At 42.9% G+C, this 26,928-nt stretch overlaps 1 protein-coding gene across 3 annotated transcripts in view; it reads right to left on the bottom strand.

Annotated features, from left to right (window-relative positions):
* Frrs1 (ferric-chelate reductase 1) overlaps positions 1-26,928 on the bottom strand; it is a 60,591-nt gene that overhangs the window by 12,070 nt on the left and 21,593 nt on the right. For all 3 annotated transcript variants that reach the window (XM_039103831.2, XM_039103832.2, NM_001398971.1), the window contains 7 exon segments: positions 26,264-26,400; positions 25,239-25,333; positions 23,432-23,579; positions 20,714-20,896; positions 5,689-5,787; positions 3,909-4,056; positions 501-614 (listed from right to left, as the gene is read on the bottom strand). In XM_039103831.2, coding sequence (XP_038959759.1) covers positions 501-614; positions 3,909-4,056; positions 5,689-5,787; positions 20,714-20,896; positions 23,432-23,579; positions 25,239-25,333; positions 26,264-26,400 — 924 coding nt within the window.

The raw sequence follows: 26,928 nt of genomic DNA, 5'->3' as shown, positions 1-26,928 counted from the left end.
CTGAACAACCGAAACCACAGACCACTTTTTTTTTTCTTTTCTTTTTTTTCGGAGCTGGGGACCGAACCCCAGGGCCTTGTGCTTGCTAGACAAGTGCTCTACCACTGAGCTAAATCCCCAACCCCCACAGACCACTTTTTAATTAGTGAATTAAATTACTAATAAAAAACAAAAATGAAGAATTTATAAACGTTAAAATTAATCCACTAACACACAACCCTAGCGGATGCTAGGAATAGCTAGAACAAAGCTTTAACTAGAGATGGATGGGTTCAAATTTTCCACCGTTGGTTTAATACCACCAAATTAAATTTCCTTTCCCCTTTTAATAAAAACCGGCAAACATTCAGATAGACGATCTATGTGAAAATGTTAATATGTAACTGTAAAAGTAATGAAAATTCGCCAAGTGATGCTGGCCACGGTTCCTTTTCCAGCCGGCACCTGCTCACTGGTTAGCGTAGTTCACAAAATCTAACCAGGATGCTCCGTTAACTTACCATGAGCTTTCAAAAGGGCTGAAGAGCGGGACCCTCCTACGTTCTGTGGAGTGCCTGTCACGTTGTATTTTTCGTACGTTATCAAAGGTTGCTGAGAGTGCCTAAATATTCGGCCTGAGAAGTAGACACAGAGAGAAAATGGCTTACAGTGATGAAAATAACCAACTAGGAATTGTTGGTATTCACGTGTAAACGCAACGTATTGATAAGACATGAGAACACGTGGCCTTCCTAAAAGTTAAAGAAATAACTTAGCCGACAGCGAGATGAATCTGGTTGGGGATGGAAGAGTTATAGTGCCAAGAAACAGCGTGTGCTGTTAGCAGGTTAAACAGTATCAAAACACTGGCCGACGATGAGTTGCTGAAAAGACCCAATTAATCCTCAGACACTGACGAGTGTATTTTAAAGCTACAAGCCTCTAACCATACCTGCATTCTAAAATTCTAGGATACTCTAGTGCATCCGGGGCCTGGGAAGATAGGCAGGCAACTATGAAAGGCATTTTGATGACATGGGATTTGGCAGGCGGTCAGTTCAGGCTGGGTTTGAGTGACAAATCAGAATGTCAAATGATAGTGACGTAAAGGCCTGGAGGGTCGCTCAATAGTAAAGAACACTTGCTCTTGCAGAGGATCTGGGAATCTGACACTTTCTTCTAAACCTCTCAGGGTACAAAGCATAGCTTTGGTGCACAGGCACACATGCCCGCAAAGAGTGTTTGTATTTTATATATACAATGATCAATGATTAAAAAAAAAATCTAGAGAGGTGGGAGGATTAGGGGGTGCATGCCCTTAATCCCAGCACTCCACAGACAGATCTCTCAGTTCAAGGCCAGCCTTCAGAGTTCTAGGAGAACCAAGGCTACAGTATCTTCAAAAGCCATAAGAGAGAGAGAGCGAGAGAGAGAGAGAGAGAGAGAGAGAGAGAGAGAGAGAGAGAGAGAGACGGAAGGAGGGGGGAGGGAGGGAGAGAGAGAGAAGAAAAACCATTCTTTCTTTTTTTTTTTTTAGATAGCGTCTCACTATGTAGTCCACTTGTAGACCAGGCAGGCCTTGAACTCATAGAAATCCACCTACCTCTGCTTCTTTAGTGCTGGGGTTAAAGGCATCCGCCACCATATCTGGCCTTATTCTTGTCTTTTATTACTATTTGTTGTACATAAAGTTAAGTCAGGAAAATATAGGATTATTCCAAGTGTGTGCATATATATGCAAGTGTCTTCACTCTACTCTACAGGTAGAATAATTTTAAATCCTGTCATCTGGTTGATATAGCAAGTGCCACTGCGTTAGAGAAACCCTATTTTCCCTTCCCAGCAGGCATCAATTGCAAATAGTTTCTCGGTTAGAAACAGGCCTCCATGCCCACCTCCCCTTCTCCTTGGTGAGATTTTGTCTGGTTTAAACATGTACAGGCCCTGTGCACGCTGTCACAGTCTCTGAATTCATGTCTGCATCAGCCCTGTTGTGTCTAAAGGACACTGTCTCCTTCCACCACCTCCTCTGGTTCTTACAGTTTCTCTGCCTCTTCCTCTGAATAAGTATCTTGAACCAAAAATATGTGCACAAGAATATTTATAGCTACATTTCTATGTTGCTTAAAATAAAAATATAAGCTAAATGCCCATCACTAGGATAGAATAAATTACAGAACATACAAGCATATTTTTAGAAAACAATGCAAGTACAAAAATAGTTAAGAAACTTAACATAATAGATATATAAACTTTTGTTGTAAACAAATGACAGATATCAGGCAACAGACTATCACAGTGCCATCAACAGGGCGGGGCTTGTGAGATGCCTCATGAGGTAAAGGCGCTTGCAGTGATAACCTGATAAGCTGGAGGAGAGAACAGACTCAGGGAAGTTGTACTCTGACCTCCACAAGAACACCCAGACTATGTATAACTGCACGCACACGCACCCACACACACACACACACACACACAAATAATGATAACTGAATTAACTATATCTCTAATATACTATCTGTATAACAAAATGAAAAGATAAAGAGGGAAACTGGCCAAGACAGATACAACACTATTTTAAGCTGTTGGTTTAAATAGGAAACCAAAACTAAAAGCGGGAATCTCCTTAGCGATGAAAGCTGAAGTCTCTTCAAAACATCCAGATGCAGGCACTCAGTAAAGACAAAGTGTCAAAGTGATCACTTCACTTGTGGTTTAGTTAAGACAACGAAATGTAACCGAGCGGATTAGTTCGTATCAACTTAATACAAACTGAAGTCATCTGTAGAGAAGGAACCTCAACTAAGGAATCGCCACCACATGACTGGCCTTCCGACATGCCTGTGGGCCTTTGTCTGGATTAATAATTGATGTGGTAGGGCCCAGCCCACTGTGCTGCCCTATATAAACAGTCGAGCAAGGTCAGCAAGGAGTGTTCGTTCCTCCACAGTCTTTGCTTTCAGTTCCTGTCTCACGCCCCTACCTCGACTCCTCTGGATGACGACAGACAGTAATTTGTTAAACACGACATTTCACCCTCCCCGTCCCCAGGGTGCTTTTGCTTGGAGCAACAAAGAAGCAAACTTAATCAGTAACCTAGAAATCAGGAAGGAAATGTTGGAATCAAGTGCTTGGACATTCCGACCACAGATGACAGAAGCGTCACAATGAATGTTAAGTAAAAACAAGGAGGCGAAGGTGCTGATATGGAAGATGCTGTTTAAGAACATGAAAATGAGGCTGAACATGGCGGTCAGGCCTTTAATCCTAGCCCTCCATTGTCAGAGATCGGGAGAATCTCTATTAGTTCAAGGCCAACCTGGACTAGAGAGAGTTTCAGGACAGTCAGGGTTATACAGTGAGACTCTTTCTCATAACATAACCAAAAAAAAAGAAAAAAAAAAGAAAGAAAAAGAAAAAAAGCTAAACGACTCATTCAGACTCCTGTAGTACTGTAGTATACTGGGATCACACGATTTCCATTTTACCTAAGAAGATGCAAGACAGGAAATGATACAGCTTTGATTCTGCTGCCAGGGCTGTTACTCCGCCTCCTCCCTGCCTCCTGCAGGAGCTCGTGTCTAAGGAGCCCAGATCCAGATTGGATGGATCGTCCCCTTTGAGCCTTGCAACGATCCAAAGTCACCGTTCCTAGGAACTCAGCAAAGCCCAAAGACATACGTACTTCTTACAAGGCACTGGTTCAAAACCATTGTACAAAGCAGGGGCCATTGAAAGGACAAGCAAAGCTTTGTGACTGGCTGACATTCCGTGGAGTGTTCAGAGAACCAAAGGCAGAAAGAGAACGTGAAATCAAAGAGAACCCCTGCCACCCCTTAAAATGAGCAACTGTCGTGGTATCTGTAAAGGCGAAGGGAAAGGAAGCGGGGACACAACAACGCAAAGGTAGATTTAACCCAAGTTCTCACCGTCGTGGGCCGCGCCTTCTGCGTAGAATATGTAGTAGCTTTCATTCAGCACAAATCTGTTCTTAGCCTCAGGAAGGGTGATGTTTCTTCTGAATGAACACTGTATGACGCCGTCTGCCAGCCTCCAAGCCATATCCTCAAGAGTCCCCTACAAACATACATAGGGGCTTTGAAACACCATCCAAAGATTTGATGAGACTCGGACAGGCTCAAAGCCATGACCTGTTCTGTTTCCTTTCTCTAAGGCTGGAGGAGTGTATTTAAGCTGCAGGGCTCTTCCTTGGTTTTCTCCTTCAAAGAATTCCAAGATAAATAATAATAATAATAATAATAATAATAATAATAATAATAATAATAATAATAATAATAATGCTATTACTATTTCAGTTTGTCTTTGTCTTTATGCCACTTGGCAAAAACTTTTTTTCAGATGCTACATAATGCACTTTAATGATAATACTCTGGACAGCACAATGTGTATCTGACGTCTTCTATTTGAGCCTCCATCCAGGCACCTGGAGTCAGAACTTCACAGTTCCTCTTGCCCAGGTTAGAAAATCTAGCTGGCATGCTAACCCCGTCTGGCCACCAGCCGTGCATCTAGAGAGACATCCCAGGAAAGCTAGGTGCACAGTGGCACCATGACGGGAACGCCTTGCTCTGTCACTTCACTCACTGTGACACTAAGGAAAAGCCATGGCTCCTTCATAGAGCATTTGCCTACCAATGCTATGAAAAAAATGCTTCCTACTGGGACAGATGATGCCCACACAGTGCATACAAGGCTGGGCATCAGGGCTCACATGTACTCCTCCCTCCCATTAGCCAAGAAATGCTTCTGCAAAGACATTCCTTTGGCTATTTATCTGCTTGACTGACTATTTCTGAGATAGGGTGTAATCCAAGTTAGCCTTGCATTCACTATGTAACCAAGCTTCATCCTTTTTTTTTTTGATTTAAGATTTACTTTGTGTATGAGTCTTTTGTCTGCATGTATGTATGTGCATGTCTGGTGCACACGGAAGTCAGAAGAGAACACTGGATCCCCTGGAACTAGAGTTACAGAAGGCTGTGAGCCACCATGTGGGTGCTGGGAACAGAACTTGGATCCTTTCCAAGAATAACAAGTGCTTTCCAGCCCCAGTCTTGAACTTTGATCCTCATGTTCCATAGGCCAAGAGCTGGCATTACAGGCACGTGCCACCACACCCAGATTATGCAGTGCTGGGGGCTGAACCTGGAGCACCCTGCCCAAAGTCTCTTCTTAAAAACCCATCCTGGGCTGGAGAGAAGGCTCAGGGGTTAAGAGCACTGACTGTTCTTCCAGAGATGCTGAGTTCAATTTGCAGCAACCACATGGTGGCTCATAACCATCTGTAATGGGATCCAATGCCCTCTTCTGGTGTGTCTGAGGTGTACTCATATAAAATAAGTAAATAAAATCTTTAAAATTAAAAAAAAAAATCCCATAACTTTTGGAAAGGGGAAAATGCTCTGAGCTTGTCAATAAGCCATAACATACTTTTTGGAAAGATGTAACAAAAGGGATTTAAGTGATGATTAGCAAGAATGAATCGTTTTCCTAGCAGAGAGCTTTGCCTTGTGCTTTCTAAGTCCAGAATGTTTCTTGGCACTCAGTCTGAAAAGACTACTGCTTCTGGGCCTTGCCTGGGCTGGGCTAACTGAAGGGCTGCAGGCTCCCATACACAAGCACATCAGTAGCAGCCACAGAGCAGGCAGGTGGACCGATCAGATAGGTTCTCAGGATGTTCCTACTTACCCTGGAGTCCATCACAGGATAACTTCTCCCTGTCAAGTAGGAAGGCTGTATATACACTGTCTGGTCCTCATAAATACATAAGTAAGCATCATCGTCACCCTGCAAAACAAGTGCACTATTTTAAGGAGTCTCTAACCAAATAGCATTTGATACTTTAAAACATAACTGACTCACCAGTAAATGATCTATGAATCTAGAGAACCGGTTGCTTATTTGTTGGTTTAAAAAAAATTCTTAGTTGTGGTGGTACACACCTTTAACCCCAGCACCCAGGAGGCAGAGACAAGCAAAGCTTGAGGTCTCTGTGTGCTTGAGACCCGCTGACACAGCTACATAGTGACACCCTATTCCAAAAATAAAAACAGCAGGGAGCGAATGCCCTCACCCCCCACCCTCCCACCCCACCACCCCAGCTTAGCTGTGAGCACCATATGAGAGACTGATTCATAAATAAATACTCAGGTGTTTTTATCTTAATTATGACACATTAAATCTGGTGAACATGTACAATATGAAGCAGCAATATTTGATAGCTTAGCAAAATATACATACTACAATACTATATATTCATACTCACTAATACATACAATACTGTATATTCAAACTCACTAATACATACAATACTGTATATTCACACTCACTAATACATACTACAATACTGTATATTCACACTCACTAATACATACTACAATACTGTTTTCACACTCACTAATATATATTACAGTACCGTATATTCACACTCACTAATACAAACTACAATATCGTATATTCACACTCACTAATATGTGTAGGACATGTGCATTCCGGTTATTCCTCTTTAGATTGGCTATGAAGATGGCTACAACTTCATTGCACTGGAGCAATGGCACAAATGAATAATGTCGATCTGAAATCACTGTCTATAGCCCATTAGGCCAAACAGGCCCTTTAGTTACTAATTCCTTTTGTATTCTTTATTATTTTTATATATGTGCATGAACGTTTATGTGTGTGTGTGTGTGTGTGCGTGCGTGTGTGCGCGTGTGTGCGTGTGTGCGTGTGTGCGTGCGTGTGTGCGCGTGTGTGCGTGCGCGCGCTCAGCATGTTACTTGTATGTAGTATGTTCTCAGGGCTGACCACTTGATAACCAATTGGGTCTGCTCCACTCCCCAGGGCTGAGGCCTAGTGAACTTTGCCCCTCCCGTGTTAGCATGTCTGTTGGTGTCCTCCCTGTTCAGGTTAGGTTAGGCAGCTCTGCTGGTGAGACTTTGTGGGTGCAGCTTCTAACATGTCTCAGAGACATGATCTCACGGCAAATGCCCTGGTCTTCTAGCTCTTACAATCTTTCCATTCCCCCTTCCTCGACAATCCCCTTGGTGCAGGACTTGAGTTGAAGAGTTATCAGTTGGGACTGGTAACCACAAATAAAGAAAGAAGCCATGAACAGGAAAGAGAACAGGGAAGGGGGAGGGGACACATGGGAAGGTCTGAAGAAAAGAAAGGGGAAATGGAAATAGTGTAATTATAAAAGTAAAATTTTTAAGATAAGGGATGGAGGCAATGAAATGGATCTCTGGGTACAGGCACCTGATGCCTGACATGACGGGCAGTGTACCCCTGTGATCCAGTGCTGGGGAGAATAAGACAGGAGGATTCCAGTCTAGGTGAACCAATGAGAGCATCAGATTTAGTGAGATATGTTGTCTCAAAACATAAGGTTCAAGTCGAGCAGTGGTGGCACATGCGTTTTAATTCCAGCACTCAGGGGGCAAAAGGATCTCTTCATTCCAGGACAGCCTGGTCTACAGAGTAAGGGCTACACAGTGAAACCATGTCTCAAAAAAATTTACACACACACACACACACACACACACACACACACATATCATAAGGTAGGTAGCAATTGAAGAAGACACCTAACTTCCACCTCAGGCCTCCAAATGCACCCTCAAATGTGTGCATATGCCAAAATAATAATAATGATAATAATAGATTCCAAATGGTTGATCTAAAGGCCAACTGATTAGAACTACAGTACTAAATCTAACAGAAAGGCATCCTGTTCAGAGAAGGCAACAGAGGAGAGAAAGGGGACAGATAATTCAGTCTTCATTCTCTAAATGAAGGGTAGGAGAAGGCTCTTTACAGAAAGCCATTTCTGAAGCATGGAACCATATTGTATAGGAAATGCAGAAGGGAGACTATGGAGACAGGAAGACTAGGGAGGGCTTCAGGAGCAATACAAGAAGACCTGGTAGAGGTACAAGCCACCTCAGAGATGGTGACAAAGCAGGAAGGAGAATAAAAGAAGTGTTGGAGCCAGAATCGAAAGTCCATAGGAAGCTGGTGAGACCACAGGCAAAGCCACTCACCACCCAGCCTGACAGCCTAAGTTTGGTCTCCAGCAGAACCTCCATGTTGGAAGGAGAGAAGAAATTCCCACATGCTGTCCTCTGACCTCCAGAGTTGCGTCCACACCGGGACACATACAAAGCAAAAAAAAGTATAAAAGTAATGTTTTTTGAAAAGTGCATGGGAGGGGCTGGAGAGATGGCTCAGAGGTTAAGAACACTGACTGCTCTTCCAGAGGTCCTGAGTTCAATTCCCAGCAGCCACATGGTGACTCACAACCATCTGTAATGGAATCCAATGCCCCCTGAAGACAGCTACAGTGTGTACTCATATTTAAAGGAAGGAAGAAAGAATGAACAAACAGGGGCAGAGATGAGTAGCTCAGTCATCCAGTACCCACCTCATCCAGTACTAGTACCCGCCAAGCCCAAATCCCCCGCCACTCCCCCCAAAACAACAATTCCATGGACAATCTGTATCTGGTAACACAGTAGCGCTCAAATCTTGACTTGTACAATTCTTCCTGTAAAAGGAAACAGGTTATTTTGAAGAATGGTTAAAGGATGAGTGGGAAAAATCTTCTGACACAAGAGAAAAGTTAAGACATGCTTTAAAATGGATAGACACCAGGGGGCAAAAGAGACTCCACCAATAAACCATAACACAATGGGCACGAAGAATCCACCAATCCAGGAGCTGCAGGGTGGCTCCGGAGACAAAGAGCAACCTGATGACCCAAGTTCAATTCCCAGAGCCCACAGAGTCGGGGAAGGAGGCCACAAGGGGGCGCCTCTGGATTCCACATGCATGCTGTGTCCCCTCATACACATGGAGTAAATCAAAATTAAAAAAAAAAATCCATCAATCCATAGTGTGAGTCTTAAAAGAAAGGTGTACAGAGGGGACCAAGCTTTTCAGAAGAATGTCAACTGGCAAGTTAGAAAGTCGCCACTCTCTGCAAAAACAGATGTGGCAACTGGCTGAGGAGTCATCCTGTGCTGGCGTCATTTGGTAATGGAGGGTGGTAAGCTCACAAAGAGTTAAAATATCACCTTATGTGTTGTTTACGAAACACAAAGACCTGTATTTTACACGAGCATAAGGGAGAAAGCTGGCAGATGCCACTGACAGAACGGTGTGCACCTCGATTTGATGCACTGATTCATTATCAGTGAATATTGGTACTTTGCCAAAGAATGTTATTAATACTTTGTCCAAAAGCCGACCCTTACTCTGTGTGAGTGTATGCGCGCCCATGTGTGTGTGCGTGCATATGTGAGTGTGCATGCGTATGCCCAGCACTCACGTGATCAAGCTTGATCGCAAGTGGCTTTACCCATTGAGCCATATCACCAGCCCAATGTGCAAAAATGTCTTATATTATTTGTTGTGTGCATAGCCATCTCTCTGGTCCTGTGCCAAAAATTCTTAATGTGAATGTACCGTGTAAATAGCAGAATGCTCTCAACAAAGCTGCTGACCTGAAAGAGGAAAAAATAAATCAAAACAAAACAAACTGTTAAGTATAACCGATCAAGACACACACATGGATTGAAAGATAATCGCTTGAGTCTTGGGCAATTGGGGGAAAAGGAATATAAACTACGTAGTGCGGAAAACGATTGCGTCTTTATCACATTCTCCCAATGGGATAAGATTGTGGTAATGGCAAGAGAACGTTCTTGTTCTCAGTACAGATGTGCCAAAATCTTTGGGAGGAAATGCTGCCAGACCTACTTATTCTCGAAGGGCTGAGAAGGGAAAACTGTGTCTCTATATACTGCACAAGTCCTCGGAGACAGAGGAATGGACCCAGACACAGAATAATAGAGGCAAATGGCAAATCTGGGAGAATGACCAGAGGCATTCACTGTACTGTTCTCCTGATGTTTCTGCAGGTTTAAAGTTGATAAAAGGAACAGAGAGGCAGGGATACAGCTTGGGATAATATACACGGAGGCCCTGAGTTCTAGCCCCAACACCACAAAAAAGAAACAACATCAATGGAAAAGCTTGAGGCAGAAGGAACAACAATGAAATCTACAGCCTAGGGTCCAAGTAAGCTCAGAACTGGGAATAACCTAGCATCTGACAGTCAATGGAAGCTTACGTATGCATCAAGGTATGTGGCAAGTATAATACAGCAAGATACATTTCCTGTCTTCATCCCCATCTCCTAGAATCAAACTGCTAAAGATCTCTGGACTTGCCAAGGTTTTTTGTTTCTGTTTTTTGTTTTAACAGTATATTAATAAGTTCACTAATGACTGCCAGCCCCTGATTCCCATAGGATTAAAAGGTTAAGACCCTAACCTCACCCCTACTATGCTAAGAGTGTAGAAACTGATGAAGGTTGAGTTGGTCATCAATGGTCAGAGAGTCGATCGACAATACCTGTGTGCTGAGATACCAACAAAACTCCAAAAGGACAGGGGTTGGGGCACATCTAGATAGCTGGACCTAAGGCTCCTAAAACGGCTAGAGAGATGCCTCAGTGGTTAACAGCTGGCTGTTCTTCCGTGGGAACTGGCTTTGAAAGATGGTATCCCCAAGAGAACACGGAAGCTCCTGCCCCCTCCCTCACCTTGCTGTGTGCCCCTCTCTTTTGGTAGCCTTTGAAATGCCATTTATAATAAACGGAAGAGCATTTTTCCCTGAATTTGTTGATTACCCCAGCCCCAGGAGGAGGTGTTGGAAACCCTGGTTTGTTATCCCTAGAGTGAAAAACACAGGTAAAATGAGCTGGGGTTGTAGTTAGCATCTGAAGTAGGAGGCTGGGCAGTCCTGGGGACTGAGCCCTCAACCCAGGGGATCTGACACTCTCTCCAAGTTGAATGTCAGCTGCAAAACTAATTGTTTGCTTGACCTGTGAGCAGACATCCCCACACTTTGGAGGCTCCCAGAAGTAACCTGTGTTGAGTGTGTAGTCGGAGAAACTGACTCCGTTGTTTACTTAAGAGGAAAAGGGGGAGAGAAACTAATAATGTCTTTCCCTGATAGACTTTAAATCGTATAATAAAAGTCACAGACAGGAAATACCAAAAGGCAAAAAATAAGCAAACCACTGTTACCAAATTCAGAATATTATACTTTTCATCCATTTTAGTGATAACAGTTGCTGTCAATTTATAAACCAATTTTTAAGGTAGAATTTAGGTTATCCAATCAGGATTTAGAATATCTAACATCTTCAGTACCTAAATTTATATTATATAGTCAAGAATATCAGGGCCCTGAACATGGTGTCCACACCTTTAATCCCAGCTCTCAAGAGGCAGAGGCAGGCAGATCTATGGGGATTTGAAGTCAGTCTGAGTTCCAGGTTAGCCAGGACTACAGAGTAAGGGAGAGCTTGTCTCAAAAAAAAAAAAAAAAGTTTAAAAAAATTACACTAAAGTTTTAAAAATAACAACCTTAAATAGAAATAGCTACTTTAAAAATATATTCTGAAGATGATCCATTTCCATCAATTTAGGCAGCCAGGTGTACAGCTGATTTTAATCATTAAGCAGGCTCTCTCTGTAAAGCAACTAACTACACCTGTATAATTAAATCTTTTTATAAACACTTTTTGATGAGCACTATACGAGAAATAGGTAAGATTTCTAAGTAAGATTAAACATATCTCAAATTAGAGATAAATGCTTGTGCCATCCTGCCTACAATTTACAAAAACTAACGTACCTGTGGGACAGCCACCATCCCAATCAACGCAATGAAATCCTCCCCTCTCCCCTTGACTGTGGCCAATAGGAGGAAATGTGCTATTATATTTTGTTTTATTTTACTATTATATTTTATTATTATTATAGTATAATATATATTATATTTGTATATTACATTATATTTATATATATTATATATTTATATATTTTATTTTTATATTACACTTGTGCTATCCTTACAGGAATAAGGTTTTTATATTTGGATGACAAATATGACATCATATGACTGTCAAATGCATGCGGCACCATAGAGATCCATTGTAAGGAGATGATGATGTGTTTATCCAACGAGGCCCTTTAATCCTATGCGCCCTCATCTCCAGACGCTGTTTCATAGCCCAGCCCAGCCCACATGCAGAACCAGCCAGGCCACTGCCTTCCTGTTGCCGCTTTAGAGTCACAATTGACTCTCTACCTCATTGCCCTTCTCAAGTACCAAATCTGATTCATTTTGCCAGTGCCGGGAACACCCAAAAAGATAAGCAGCAGCTCTGATGGTAATTGCAATGAGAAAGCAGGGGAAATATTTTACACAATTACAGCATTATGTTCCATAAAAAAAAAAAAAATGTAGGAAGCTTCCCATCAAAGTAACTCTGAGGAGAAAAGGTTGAAATTTTCTTACTCTTAGAAATTGTGAGATAACTTGTAACTTTGTTTTGCTTTTTGGCTTTTGTTTTGTATTTGAGACCTGCTGCTGGCCTCAAATTTGCCATAACCTTGAAATCCTGATTCTCCTACTTCAATCTCCTAAATGTGGGGATTAAAGACCTGTGCCACTGTTATGGTTTGTACATGCTGAACCCAGGGAGTGGCACTATTAGAAGGTGTGGCCCTGTAGGAGTAGTTTAGCCTTGTTGGAGTAGGTGTGTCACTGTGGGAATGGGCTTTAAAACCCTAATTCTGGCTGCCTGGAAGCCAGTCTTCCACTAGCAGTCTTCAGATGAAGATGTAGAACTCTCAGCTTCTCCTGCACCAGGCCTACTCGGATGCTGCCATGCTCCCACCTTGATAATGAACCTCTGAACCTGTAAGCCAGCCCCAACTAAATGCTGTTCATTATAAGGCTTGCCTTGGTCATGGTATCTGTTCACAGCGGTAAACCCTAACTAAGACATCCACCATCTTACATGGAGTGCATTTGGGAATAAATCTTGTTTCTTCTTTCACAGCCACATCAGAGTTCTGTTTTGTTTTGTTTTGGGTTTGGTTTGGGTTTGGTTTGATTTGGTTTGGTTTGGTTTGGTTTTTAAGCTATGGTTCCCTTTTAAAAAAAAAAAAAAGGAGGTGTCAAGTTTAAATCCTAACATGAAGTCTCAAAAGGCTTTGTCTTTCCTAATAAGGAAGTTACATTGAGCGCCATCCACTCTGCTCACTGCCAGTCCTTCAAGAAGAGAATCTACATTTCCACTAGGGTCCTCTTTCCTCTCCTAGGGAAACTGGATACTTCTGCATCATTCTGCTTTTCCCAAGGCTGCCTGCCACCAACAGAGTCCCTAAACCCTCTGCCCAGGAAGAGCCAGAACCAGGAGATTCATGAGGCTTTCTGCACATCAAAGGACACTCGCCCGGACAGCACTGCACTTGGTCAGAGGGGAGATGTCACCAATGGCAAGGGCACAGGCTTTAGTTCTGGTGCCTGATTGGTCTGAAGGGCATTACAAATGACATTTTATGCAAATGTTTCTTTTACTGTTTCAAAGAGACAGGGACAGAAGGTGGCAAATGTACTACACATAAAATAATCTTCACAGCTGACCTTAGGGCAGCCTGCTCTTAGAAATAACTCCGACTATCAAAATCATGAAACAGGCTTCCTGGTTGCTGCCCCCCCTCGGAGAGCTCATAAGCAACACCCCATGAGAAAACTTGAGACTTGGGACCACAAGTAAGACAAACCTTCCTACTCCAAGCGACCTGCCTGGTGAACTCAGGACACACAGAGGCAAAATTCCTCTAGGACCGGACACTTCCGGTTTTTAGCGGGATTCCCAAACCTGCGGATCCCTGCCCGCAGCAGGTCCCTGCTCCCAAACCCCGTGGGAGAGAGAGATCACCTCCCGGACAGGTGGGCACTCCTGAGACTGCAGAGCAGAAGAGACCACCAACACTGCCCACCCCTGCCCACATCCCTGGCCCGAGAGGAAACTGTATACGGCCTCTGGGTTCCTGGAGATAAGGGCACAGGAGCAACAGGTCCCCTGCATCTGAGACACCACCAGAACCTGAAGGGACCGACCAGATAAACAGTTCTCTGCACCCAAATCCCGTGGGAGGGAGAGCTAAACCTTCAGAGAGGCAGACATGCCTGGGAAACCAGAAGAGACTGCACTCTGCCCACATTACTAATTCCAGAGGAAAACACCAAACGCCATCTGGAACCTGGGTGGACGGAAGCTCCCGGAAATGGCAGCGCAGATCTTCCTGGTTGCTGCCCCTGCGGAGAGCTCATAAGCAACACCCCACGAGCAAACTTGAGCCTCGGGACCACAGGTAAGACAAACCTTCCTGCTCCAAGCGACCTGCCTGGTGAACTCAAGACACAGGCCCACAGGAACAGCTGAAGACCTGTAGAGAGGAAAAACTACACGCCCGAAAGCAGAACACTCTGTTCCCATAACTGGCTGAAAGAAAACAGGAAAACAGGTCTACAGCACTCCTGACACACAGGCTTATAGGACAGTCTAGCAACTTTCAGAAATAGCAGAACAAAGTAACACTAGAGATAATCTGATGGCGAGAGGCAAGCGCAGGAACCCAAGCAACAGAAACCAAGACTACATGGCATCATCGGAGCCCAATTCTCCCACCAAAGCAAACACGGAATATCCAAACACACCAGAAAAGCAAGATCTAGTTTCATCTAGTCAAGATATTTGATCATGATGCTGGAGGACTTCAAGAAAGACATGAAGAACTCCCTTAGAGAAACACAGGAAAACACAAATAAACAAGTAGAAGCCTACATAGAGGAATCACAAAAATCCCTGAAAGAATTCCAGGAAACCACAATCCAACAATTGAAGGAATTAAAAATGGAAATACAATCAATCAAGAAAGAACACATGGAAACAACCCTGCATATAGAAAACCAAAGGAAGAGACAAGGAGCTGCAGATACAAGCTTCACCAACAGAATACAAGAGATAGAAGAGAGAATCTCAGGAGCAGAAGATTCCATAGAAATCATCGACTCAACTGTCAAAGATAATGTAAAGAGGAAAAAGCTACTGGTCCAAAACATACAGGAAATCCAGGACTCAATGAGAAGATCAAACCTAAGGATAATAGGTATAGAAGAGAGTGAAGACTCCCAGCTCAAAGGACCATTAAATATCTTTAACAAAATCATAGAAGAAAACTTCCCTAACCTAAAGAAAGAGATACCCATAAGCATACAAGAAGCATACAGAACTCCAAATAGATTGGACCAGAAAAGAAATTCCTCCCGTCACATAACAGTCAAAACACCAAATGCACAAAATAAAGAAAGAATATTAAAAGCAGTAAGGGAAAAAGGTCAAGTAACATATAAAGGCAGACCTATCAGAATCACACCAGCCTTTTCGCCAGAAACTATGAAGGCCAGAAGATCCTGGACTGATGTCATACAGACCCGAAGAGAACACAAATGCCAGCCCAGGTTACTGTATCCTGCAAAACTCTCAATTAACAGACGGAGAAACCAAGATATTCCATGAAAAAACCAAATTTACACAATATCTTTCTACAAATCCAGCACTACAAACGATAATAAATGGTAAAGCCCAACATAAGGAGGCAAGCCATACCCTAGAAGAAGCAAGAAACTAATTGTCTTGGCAACAAAACAAAGAGAAGAAAAGCACACAAACATAACCTCACATCCAAATATAAATATAACAGGAAGCAATAATCACTATTCCTTAATATCTCTCAACATCAATGGCCTCAACTCCCCAATAAAAAGACATAGATTAACAAACTGGATACGCAACAAGGACCCTGCATTCTGCTGCCTACAGGAAACACAACTCAGAGACAAAGACAGACACTACCTCAGAGTGAAAGGCTGGAAAACAACTTTCCAAGCAAATGGTCGGAAGAAGCAAGCTGGAGTAGCCATTCTAATATCAAATAAAATCAATTTTCAACTAAAAGTCATCAAAAAAGATGAGGAAGGACACTTCATATTCATCAAAGGAAAAATCCACCAAGATGAACTCTCAATCCTAAATATCTATGCCCCAAATACAAGGGCACCTACATACGTAAAAGAAACCTTACTAAAGCTCAAAACACACATTGTACCTCACACAATAATAGTAGGAGATTTCAACACCCCACTCTCATCAATGGACAGATCATGGAAACAGAAATTAAACAGAGACATAGACAGACTAAGAGAAGTCATGAGCCAAATGGACTTAACAGATATTTATAGAACATTCTATCCTAAAGCAAAAGGATATACATTCTTCTCAGCTCCTCATGATACTTTCTCCAAAACTGACCATGTAATTGGTCAAAAAACGGGCCTCAACAGATACAAAAAGATAGAAATAATCCTATGAGTGCTATCAGATCACCACGGCCTAAAGCTGGTCTTTAATAACAATAAGGGAAGAATGCCCACATATATGTGGAAGTTGAACAATGATCTACTCAACGATAACCTGGTCAAGGAAGAAATAAAGAAAGAAATTAAAGACTTCTTAGAATTTAATGAAAATGAAGGTACAATATACCCAAACTTATGGGACACAATGAAAGCTGTGCTAAGAGGAAAACTCATAGCTCTGAGTGCCTGCAGAAAGAAACAGGAAAGAGCATATGTCACCAGCTTGACAGCACACCTAAAAGCTCTAGAACAGAAAGAAGCAAATACACCCAGAAGGAGTAGAAGGCAGGAAATAATCAAACTCAGGGCTGAAATCAACCAAGTAGAAACAAAAAGGACCATAGAAAGAATCAACAGAAGCAAAAGTTGGTTCTTTGAGAAAATCAACAAGATAGATAAACCCTTAGCCAGACTAATGAGAGGACACAGAGAGTGTGTCCAAATTAACAAAATCAGAAATGAAAAGGGAGACATAACTACAGATTCAGAGGAAATTCAAAAAATCATCAGATCTTATTATAAAAGCCTATATTCAACAAAACTTGAAAATGTGCAGGAAATGGACAATTTCCTAGACAGATACCAGGTACCGAAGTTAAATCAGAAACAGATAACCCAGTTAAACAACCCCATAACTCCTAAGGAAATAGAGGCAGTCATTAAAGGTCTCCCAACTAAAAAGAGCCCAGGTCCAGACGGGTTTAGTGCAGAATTCTATCAGACCTTCATAGAAGACCTCATACCAATACTATCCAAATTATTCCACAAAATTGAAACTGATGGAGCACTACCGAATCCCTTCTATGAAGCCACAATTACTCTTATACCTAAACCACACAAAGACCCAACAAAGAAAGAGAACTTCAGACCAATTTCCCTTATGAATATCGACGCAAAAATATTCAACAAAATTCTGGCAAACCGAATTCAGGAGCACATCAAAACAATCATCCACCATGATCAAGTAGGCTTCATCCCAGGCATGCAGGGATGGTTTAATATACGGAAAACCATCAACGTGATCCATTATATAAACAAACTGAAAGAACAAAACCACATGATCATTTCATTAGATGCTGAGAAAGCATTTGACAAAATTCAACACCCCTGCATGATAAAAGTCCTGAAAGGAATAGAAATTCAAGGCCCATACGTAAACATAGTAAAAGCCATATACAGCAAACCAGTTGCTAACATTAAACTAAATGGAGAGAAACTTGAAACAATCCCACTAAAATCAGGGACTAGACAAGGCTGCCCACTTTCTCCCTACTTATTCAATATAGTTCTTGAAGTTCTAACCAGAGCAATCAGACAACAAAAGGAGATCAAGGAAATACAGATCGGAAAAGAAGAAGTCAAAAATATCACTATTTGCAGATGATATGATAGTATATTTAAGTGATCCCAAAAGTTCCACCAGAGAACTACTAAAGCTGATAAACAACTTCAGCAAAGTGGCTGGGTATAAAATTAACTCAAATAAATCAGTAGCCTTCCTCTACACAAAAGAGAAACAAGCCGAGAAAGAAATTAGGGAAACGACACCCTTCATAATAGACCCAAATAATATAAAGTACCTCGGTGTGACTTTAACCAAGCAAGTAAAAGATCTGTACAATAAGAACTTCAAGACTCTGAAGAAAGAAATTGAAGAAGACCTCAGAAGATGGAAAGATCTCCCATGCTTAATGATTGGCAGGATTAATATAGTAAAAATGGCCATTTTACCAAAAGCAATCTACAGACTCAATGTAATCCCCATCAAAATACCAATCCATTTCTTCAAAGAGTTAGACAGAATAATTTGCAAATTCATCTGGAATAACAAAAAACCCAGGATAGCTAAAACTATCCTCAACAATAAAAGGACTTCAGGGGGAATCACTATCCCTGAACTCAAGCAGTATTACAGAGCAATAGTGATAAAAACTGCATGGTATTGGTACAAAGACAGACAGATAGACCAATGGAACAGAATTGAAGACCCAGAAATGAACCCACACACCTATGGGCACTTGATGTTTGACAAAGGAGCCAAAACCATCCAATGGAAAAAAGATAGCATTTTCAGCAAATGGTGCTGGTTCAACTGGAGGTCAGCATGTAGAAGAATGCAGAGCGATCCATGCTTATCACCCTGTACAAAGCTTAAGTCCAAGTGGATCAAGGACCTCCACATCAAACCAGACACACTCAAACTAATAGAAGAAAAACTAGGGCAGGATCTGAAACACATGGGCACTGGAAAAAATTTCCTGAACAAAACACCAATGGCTTATGCTCTAAGATCAAGAATCGACAAATGGGATCTCATAAAACTGCAAAGCTTCTGTAAGGCAAAGGACACTGTGGTTAGGACAAAACGGCAACCAACAGATTGGGAAAAGATCTTTACCAATCCTACAACAGATAGAGGCCTTATATCCAAAATATACAAAGAACTCAAGAAGTTAGACCGCAGGGAAACAAATAACCCTATTAAAAAATGGGGTTCAGAGCTAAACAAAGAATTCACAGCTGAGGAATGCCGAATGGCTGAGAAACACCTAAAGAAATGTTCAACATCTTTAGTCATAAGGGAAATGCAAATCAAAACAACCCTGAGATTTCACCTCACACCAGTGAGAATGGCTAAGATCAAAAACTCAGGTGACAGCAGATGCTGGCGAGGATGCGGAGAAAGAGGAACACGCCTCCATTGTTGGTGGGATTGCAAACTGGTACAACCATTCTGGAAATCAGTCTGGAGGTTCCTCAGAAAATTGGACATTGAACTGCCTGAGGATCCAGCTATACCTCTCTTGGGCATATACCCAAAAGATGCCCCAACATATAAAAGAGACACGTGCTCCACTATGTTCATCGCAGCCTTATTTATAATAGCCAGAAGCTGGAAAGAACCCAGATGCCCTTCAACAGAGGAATGGATACAGAAAATGTGGTACATCTACACAATGGAATATTACTCAGCTATCAAAAACAACGGCTTTATGAAATTCGTAGGCAAATGGTTGGAACTGGAAAATATCATCCTGAGTGAGCTAACCCAATCACAGAAAGACATACATGGTATGCACTCACTGATAAGTGGCTATTAGCCCAAATGCTTGAATTACCCTAGATGCCTAGAACAAATGAAACTCAAGACGGATGATCAAAATGTGAATGCTTCACTCCTTCTCTAAAAGGGGAACAAGAATACCCTTGGCAGAGAATAGAGAGGCAAAGATTAAAACAGACACAGAAGGAACACCCATTCAGAGCCTGCCCCACATGTGGCCCATACATATACAGCCACCCAATTAGACAAGATGGATGAAGGAAAGAAGTGCAGACCGACAAGAGCCGGATGTAGATCGCTCCTGAGAGACACAGCCAGAATACAGCAAATACAGAGGCGAATGCCAGCAGCAAACCACTGAACTGAGAATAGGACCCCCGTTGAAGGAACCAGAGAAAGAACTGGAAGAGCTTGAAGGGGCTCGAGACCCATATGTACAACAATGCCAAGCAACCAGAGCTTCCAGGGACTAAGCCACTACCTAAAGACTATACATGGACTGACCCTGGACTCTGACCTCATAGGTAGCAATGAATATCCTAGTAAGAGCACCAGTGGAAGGGGAAGCCCTGGGTCCTGCTAAGACTGAACCCCCAGTGAACTAGACTGTTGGGGGGAGGGCGGCAATGGGGGGAGGGTTGGGAGGGGAACACCCATAAGGAAGGGGAGGGGGGAGGGGGATGTTTGCCCGGAAACCAAAGAATTATTATTAAGTATTAAATAAATTTAAAAAAAAAAAAAGAAAGAAACCTGAGCACACATGTGTTTATTTCTTGGCTTCTATTCTATTTCATTGGTCTATGTATCTGTTACTGACCAAGGAAACTTATGTAAAATAAGTCTTTATTTTTATTCACTGGAGCTGGAATTACAGGTAGTTGTGAGCCTCCTGACCTCATCGGTAGCAATGAATATCCTAGTAAGATCACCAGTGTAAGGGGAAGCCCTGGGTCCTGCTAAGACTGAACCCCCAGTGAATGTGATTGTTGGGGGGAGGGCGGCAATAGGGGGAGGATGGGGAGGGGAATACCCATAAAGAAGGGGAGGGGAAGGGATTAAGGGGATGTTGGCCTGGAAACAGGGAAAGGGAATAACACTCAAAATGTAAATAAGAAATACTCAAGTTAATAAAAAAAAAAATCACGAAACAGCCGTTGAAATGGATCTGTTCTTCGAGTTTCGTTTCCCATTCTACCCTTAAGCCTGATCCCTAAACTCTGGAAGGCACAGCTAATCTACTGCTGATGAGAGCTCACTCTGGTGGCTCTCCTGCTATCACCCCAGACATAAGCAATAGATACAAACCATCCATTGGTCATGAGAAAATGCAAAGGACACGTAGCCATCACTGGGTCCGCTCATTTCAACCATCACTGACTGGTTTTCTCTGGTGAAGGACAAGAAGACGCAGGCAGGCTCATTCTCTGGGTCACAGTTCAACGGACTCCTGACGCAGAACTTCTTGTTCCCACACTCAGAGGCACTGAACTAGAAAAAATGAAAGGATGAAGATCTTAATTATGAAACAAGCAGTTCACTGCCAAGGACTAGATAGCCGAGAAAAGCTTTTCATAAAAATTCAAACCAGGGAACAGAAGACGAATCACAAATTAGAAACAATAGGAGCATTCTTCCACTGTGCACTTTTATACCTAATTATTATCGATTATAATTCAGAAAACTATACTCGTGGGCCTGTAGCGGTATGAGTGCCTATGTCCATTTAATACACAAAATGCTTCATATCATCTGAGACCAGGAGCAAGGTCCCCCATACACTGAGAAACTTCCTAGGGATAAGTCCACACTGGCAGTCTGGCCTAACCAGATTACCTCTGATTTTCAAGAGATGGTATTTTAAAAAGCAGGCAAGCCAAATATGGGCAAGTCTTTATGTGTAAATTTAGGCAACAGCTTTTAAGAGTCACATTCAGATTCAGAGTTAAGTGATATAGGAAAGGATGGGACACTTGCATATACCACCATTCTAAACAACAGTAAAAATAACTCTATTGTGTCAGGAGGCCCAGCCATGTTCTACACTGACTAAAACCAGAGCCTCCCAGTATGTCACTTGAGGAGTCCTCCTGAGCCCAACCCCACCCTCAGGAAAAAAAATTAAGCTCCAAAATTTAACAGAGAAAACAAGCAGAGCTTGTCAGGGTGGTGTGTGAGAAGAAGAGAGGGCTGAGGAGTCCGTAACCAGATTTAATGAGGACATCACTAACCACAGTAGGATGATAACGGAAGCCACTAAGAACCTATTCTCTTGGGGTCTCTTTACCTTTGGCAACCCAAAAGAGATTCTGAGGTCTCTTCTAACTCTAAAAATACCACAAGTCAGAATGAAGCACCCTTTAATTGGCACGGAGGCATGGTGGTAAAAGTTCCAAGAAGAACGGGCCCCTTTAATTGACCACATGAAAGGACAATATTTTCTGTTAGGAAGCTGGTGTACAAACAGTTCATTCACTTAAAGCAGCTTTTTAAGTGAGTATTAAGTGAAGTGAGAACTTACGCAGATAAGAATCCCTTAAATAACTGTACAGTGAAACAGAGGTGTGACGTTCACTATAACGCGATTAAATACAACATATCTGTGTCTGTGAGTGTATGCTGGGGGTCTGAGGAAGCCAGAAGAAGGCCTCAATTCTCTGTAGCTGAGTTATCTGCGGTTGTGAGCCACCTGATGTGGGACCTGGAACTAAACTCAGGTCCCCTAGAAAAGCAACAAGTGCTGCTGTCAAGCCACCTCTCTAGCCCTTTATTTAGTGGAAGAGGAGACACACAGAGACAACCAGCAAAGAGAAAGGGACCCAGCCAGAGGAATGGTTCTCAACCTGTGGGTCACAACCCCTTTGGAAGGTTGAATGACCTTTTCACAAGGGTCATGTCACCTGAGACCATCAGAAAGCACAGACATTTATACTGTGACTCATAACTGTAGCAAAACTACAGTTATGAAGTAACAATGAAACTAATTACACTTTTGGGAGTCACACCCTGAAGGACTGTTTTTAAAGAGTGGAACTTCTCATATTGTTTTTTTGCTGATGGGAACAGAGTTGAAATAGGCAGGCCTAGAACTTACCATGTAAACCAGCCTGGCCTCAAATCTGCAAGGATCCTCCTGCCTCTGCATCCTAACTGCAGGGATTATGGGTAAGCATCCTAACTGCAGGGATTAAGGGTAAAAGTGCTGCCGTGTCTCACCGAGTGCCCCAACACCCTAATCTATTTTTTTTTAATTTTTATATATAACTATTTTAGGTATACAAGTGTTCTATTTGTTTGCCTGCATGACAGAAGAGGGCATCAAACAGAAGAGGGCATCAGATCTATTACAGATGGTTGTGAGCCACCATGTGGTTGCTTGGAATTGAACTCAAGATGTCCAGAAGCTCTTAACCACTGAGCCATCAACTCTCCAGCCACCACCACACCCAACACACACTCTCTCTCTCTCTCTCTCTCTCTCTCTCTCTCTCTCTCTCTCTCTCATCTTAATAAAATAAAATCAATATAAAATAAAATCTACCACTTCAAGACTCTCCTCTGGGCAATGGTGGCTCATGCCTTTAATCCCAGCACTCAAAGGCAGAGGCAGGCAGATCTCTATGAGTTTGAGGCCAGCCTGGTCTACAACATGAGTATCAGGACAGGCAGGACTGTTACAGAGAAACTTTCTCTCTAAATTTAATATTCAGGAAGAAAGGGGAGAAAAAGAAGAAAAGAGAGAGGAAGGGAGGAGGAAGACGCTTTCTCGGCTTCATTTTCAAGTGACTGTATACTCCCTGAGAGCAAAACCACCTGTAAAAGTTGCAACTGTACTCTGAATGTAGAACCCTTTTTATGTCCTTTCCTCAAATCTACGAATCATAATGTTACAACGAAGGCTTCCTTCAGATTTTTACACAGAACCCAAAATCTCCCTCCAATGCTGCACTATGGCCAAGGCAGAGAATCGGTTGCCAGGAAAGCTTCTCAAGACAGCATTTGGTGAAGGTTCAAAATGTCACTTACTGGTTTGGTTAAGTGCGAGACAGAAGGGGCCATTGTCAAAGGTTGTGTTGTAGCTTCAGGCGTCGTAAAGGGAGGAGCACTCGGTTGGGAAATTACGGGACCAGGAATCTTCACCCAGTAGATTTTATATTTCTGAACAACTGTGGCTCTGAAAGAGAGAACCAATGGGAATTAGGCAAAGCCTCACAGTGGCCCATCACAAGTCAATCAAACCTTCAGGTAGAAAATGTGCAGGGAGAGGTAGATGAAGATCACTCACACATGGGGCAAGTCTCTAATGACCGTCGTCACCCATCACTACGTGAACTTCATGACCCTTTCCCCATCTCTCCATCTTGTTTGCTGTCTATTCTTTTTATTAACAGCAGTCACGAATGCTGGGTCACTACATGGGTGTGATGCTTGGGCCAGAGAGTGGCACTATTAGGAGGTGTGGCCTTGTTGGAGCAGGTCTGTCACTGTGGGTGTGGGCTTTAATACCCTAGTACTAGCTGCCTGGAAGTCAGTCTTCTGCTAGTAGCCTTTAGATGAACTCTCAGCTCCTCCTGCACCATGCCTGCCTGGATGCTGCCATGTTCTGCCTTGAGGATAATGGGCTGAACCTCTGAACCTGTAAGCCAGCCCCAATTAAATGTCGTCCTTACAAGAGTTGTCTTGGTCACAGTGTCTGTTCACAGCAGTAAAACCCTAACTGAGACAGGAGGTTCCTGCTTCCTGACACAAGAACACACTCCTGGTCATTTCGCAGTGGATGACTAGTCACGCTCCTCCACAGGAGGCGTTTAAGAGGCAGCTACCACCAAGCAAAGCTCTATAGTGGCTGCCTGAGCCAGTGCTCACTGACGTTCACCTTAGCACCTTGCGGAGCTCCAGAGTGCTGGGGGGGGGGGGGGGGGGACCTGCAGACAAGGTTAAGCAGAAAACAGAGACATGTCCAGAGAAGTTTCTCTCCTATAAGATACACCTACGTCTGGAATACCCTCCAGAATCATCATGCTTTAAGAGACTCCATTCTGCCTTGGGCAGATGAATAGGGAAAGGTTGCTACTGTAACTGTGGTTTCCCAATCCGAGAGGCATGCAGTGGTTTACTTTCTGATAAGCTATCTACAAGCTGTAGCGCTACCTAAGGCACTCTACTTTCAGCCCTGTCTTGTCCATGCTCTCACACTAAGACAGGAATTGTTACTCTGCACACCACACACTCAAGTACTAATTGATGGCTCTTACGAGTCGTAAAGTAGTGTAAAACTTCACTCAACAATGCCTAGAAAATGCCCGTTAAGTATCGGGTTCTGCCAGGCTTGGGGTGTATACCTGTAATCTAAGCACTTGGGAAGGTAAGGCAGGAAAAAGCCTTAAAAAAAAAAACAAAAAAATGGGGTTGGGGATTTAGCTCAGTGGTAGAGCGCTTGCCTAGCAAGTGCAAGGCCCTGGGTTCGGTCCTCAGATCCGGGGAGAAAAAAAAAGGTACAGTGTGAGGTCCCGGGCTGTGTGCTAGAAGTTTGCTGTTGGAGAAGGTGGGGGGGAGTGTAAAAGCCAGGCCCATTTGGAAGAGGGAAGCAGGAGGATTGATTGCTACAAGTTCAAAGGCAGCTTCATCTGTATAGGGAGTTCCTGGCCAACCAACGCTGCATAGCAAGATGCTATCTTAAATAACGGCAAAGAGGCAAGACTACTCTTCAATCAGGAAGTCGTAACTATGAAAGGTCTCCTATACAGGTAAATATTCAATGGCAAAGTGGCACACTTCGTTACGGCTTCCGTCTCAATGGCAGAGGTTACACAGATGTGAGCTCTGTACTCACAGAAATTGGACGTGATCCGGGGCACTGCTTGGAGCATTCCAGTAGACTTTAATTTCTGTCTTTATGGATGAACTTGTATGACTCACAGCGAATCCCTGAAATAAAAAAGAGGAGCCATCACTCATCAGCTCAGCACAGTTGGAACACATGTAAGGGTGGAGAGAGAGAACTGACTCCACAAAGTTATCTTCTGGTCTCCACACATGTGTGATGGCATGCCTGATCCTCCTCCTCCTCCTCCTCCTCCCCCCCTCCTCCTCCCCCTCCTCCTTCTTTCTCCTCTTCCTCCTCCTTCTGCCTCTTTTTCCTCCTCCTCCTCCTCCACCCTCTTCTCCTCCTCCACCATCTCTATACATACATATATACATACATACACACATACTAGCACACTAGCACACTAAAAATTGTCTTAAATTGTTCATTTGTGTGTTTTTTGGTTTTTTGGTTGCTTTTTTTCTTTTTCTTTTGAGACAGGTTCCCTGTGCATCCGTGGCTGTCCTGGGACTAGCTCTGTAGACCAGATTGGTCTCAAACTCAGAAATCCGCCTGTCTCTGCCTCCCTAGTGCTGGGATTAAAAGTGCACACTAATCTGTCTCAAGTAACTGTCTTAGATTTTCTTTTAATGCATTTCTTTATTTCATTTATATGAGTACATTGTAGCTGTCCCCAGACACACCAGAAGAGGGCATCAGATCCCACTACAGATGGTTGTGAGCCACCATATGGTTGCTGGGATTTGAAATCAGGACCTCTGGAAGAGCAGCCAGTGCTCCTAACCACTGAACCATCTCCCCAGCCCCATTGTCTTACATTTTAAGCCAATATTTGCCAACGTAATATAAACATCACCAAGCACAAACTCTTCAAGCTATTAGCCTACCTTTCTAGATGCTCCTGTGTGAGCCCAGTAGAAAGGTTTGATGACTGTAATCTGTTCAAATGCCTGCTGTACATGTTAGTACCACTCTACAGTGAAAACAGCCCAGAGGAACCAACAGAAATCAACTTCAAACTACACACAAACCTGTACATCTTCACAGGTCAGAATCTGTGACGAGTCGCTGTCAATCAAGGTGAAGGTGCCAATAGGAGGGCCGCTCAAATCCTCAGCGTTCCGGGCTTCTAAAAGAAAGCCTCTAAATGGCGGTCCTGATAAAGTAACTGAACAACAGATCAAAAAGAGAGGTTAGAAAGAACTCAAGAAGTTAGACCGCAGGGAAACAAATAACCCTATTAAAAAATGGGGTTCAGAGCTAAACAAAGAATTCACAGCTGAGGAATGCCGAATGGCTGAGAAACACCTAAAGAAATGCTCAACATCTTTAGTCATAAGGGAAATGCAAATCAAAACAACCCTGAGATTTCACCTCACACCAGTGAGAATGGCTAAGATCAAAAACTCAGGTGACAGCAGATGCTGGCGAGGATGCGGAGAAAGAGGAACACTCCTCCATTGTTGGTGGGATTGCAGACTGGTAAAACCATTCTGGAAATCAGTCTGGAGGTTCCTCAGAAAATTGGACATTGAACTGCCTGAGGATCCAGCTATACCTCTCTTGGGCATATACCCAAAAGATGCCTCAACATATAAAAGAGACACGTGCTCCACTATGTTCATAGCAGCCTTATTTATAATAGCCAGAAGCTGGAAAGAACCCAGATGCCCTTCAACAGAGGAATGGATACAGA

Source organism: Rattus norvegicus, chromosome 2, assembly GCF_036323735.1.
Source record: "Rattus norvegicus strain BN/NHsdMcwi chromosome 2, GRCr8, whole genome shotgun sequence".
Lineage (NCBI taxonomy): Eukaryota > Metazoa > Chordata > Mammalia > Rodentia > Muridae > Rattus > Rattus norvegicus.
Note: the sequence above shows the minus strand (reverse complement) of the source record. Positions and strands in the feature narration are given on the sequence as shown.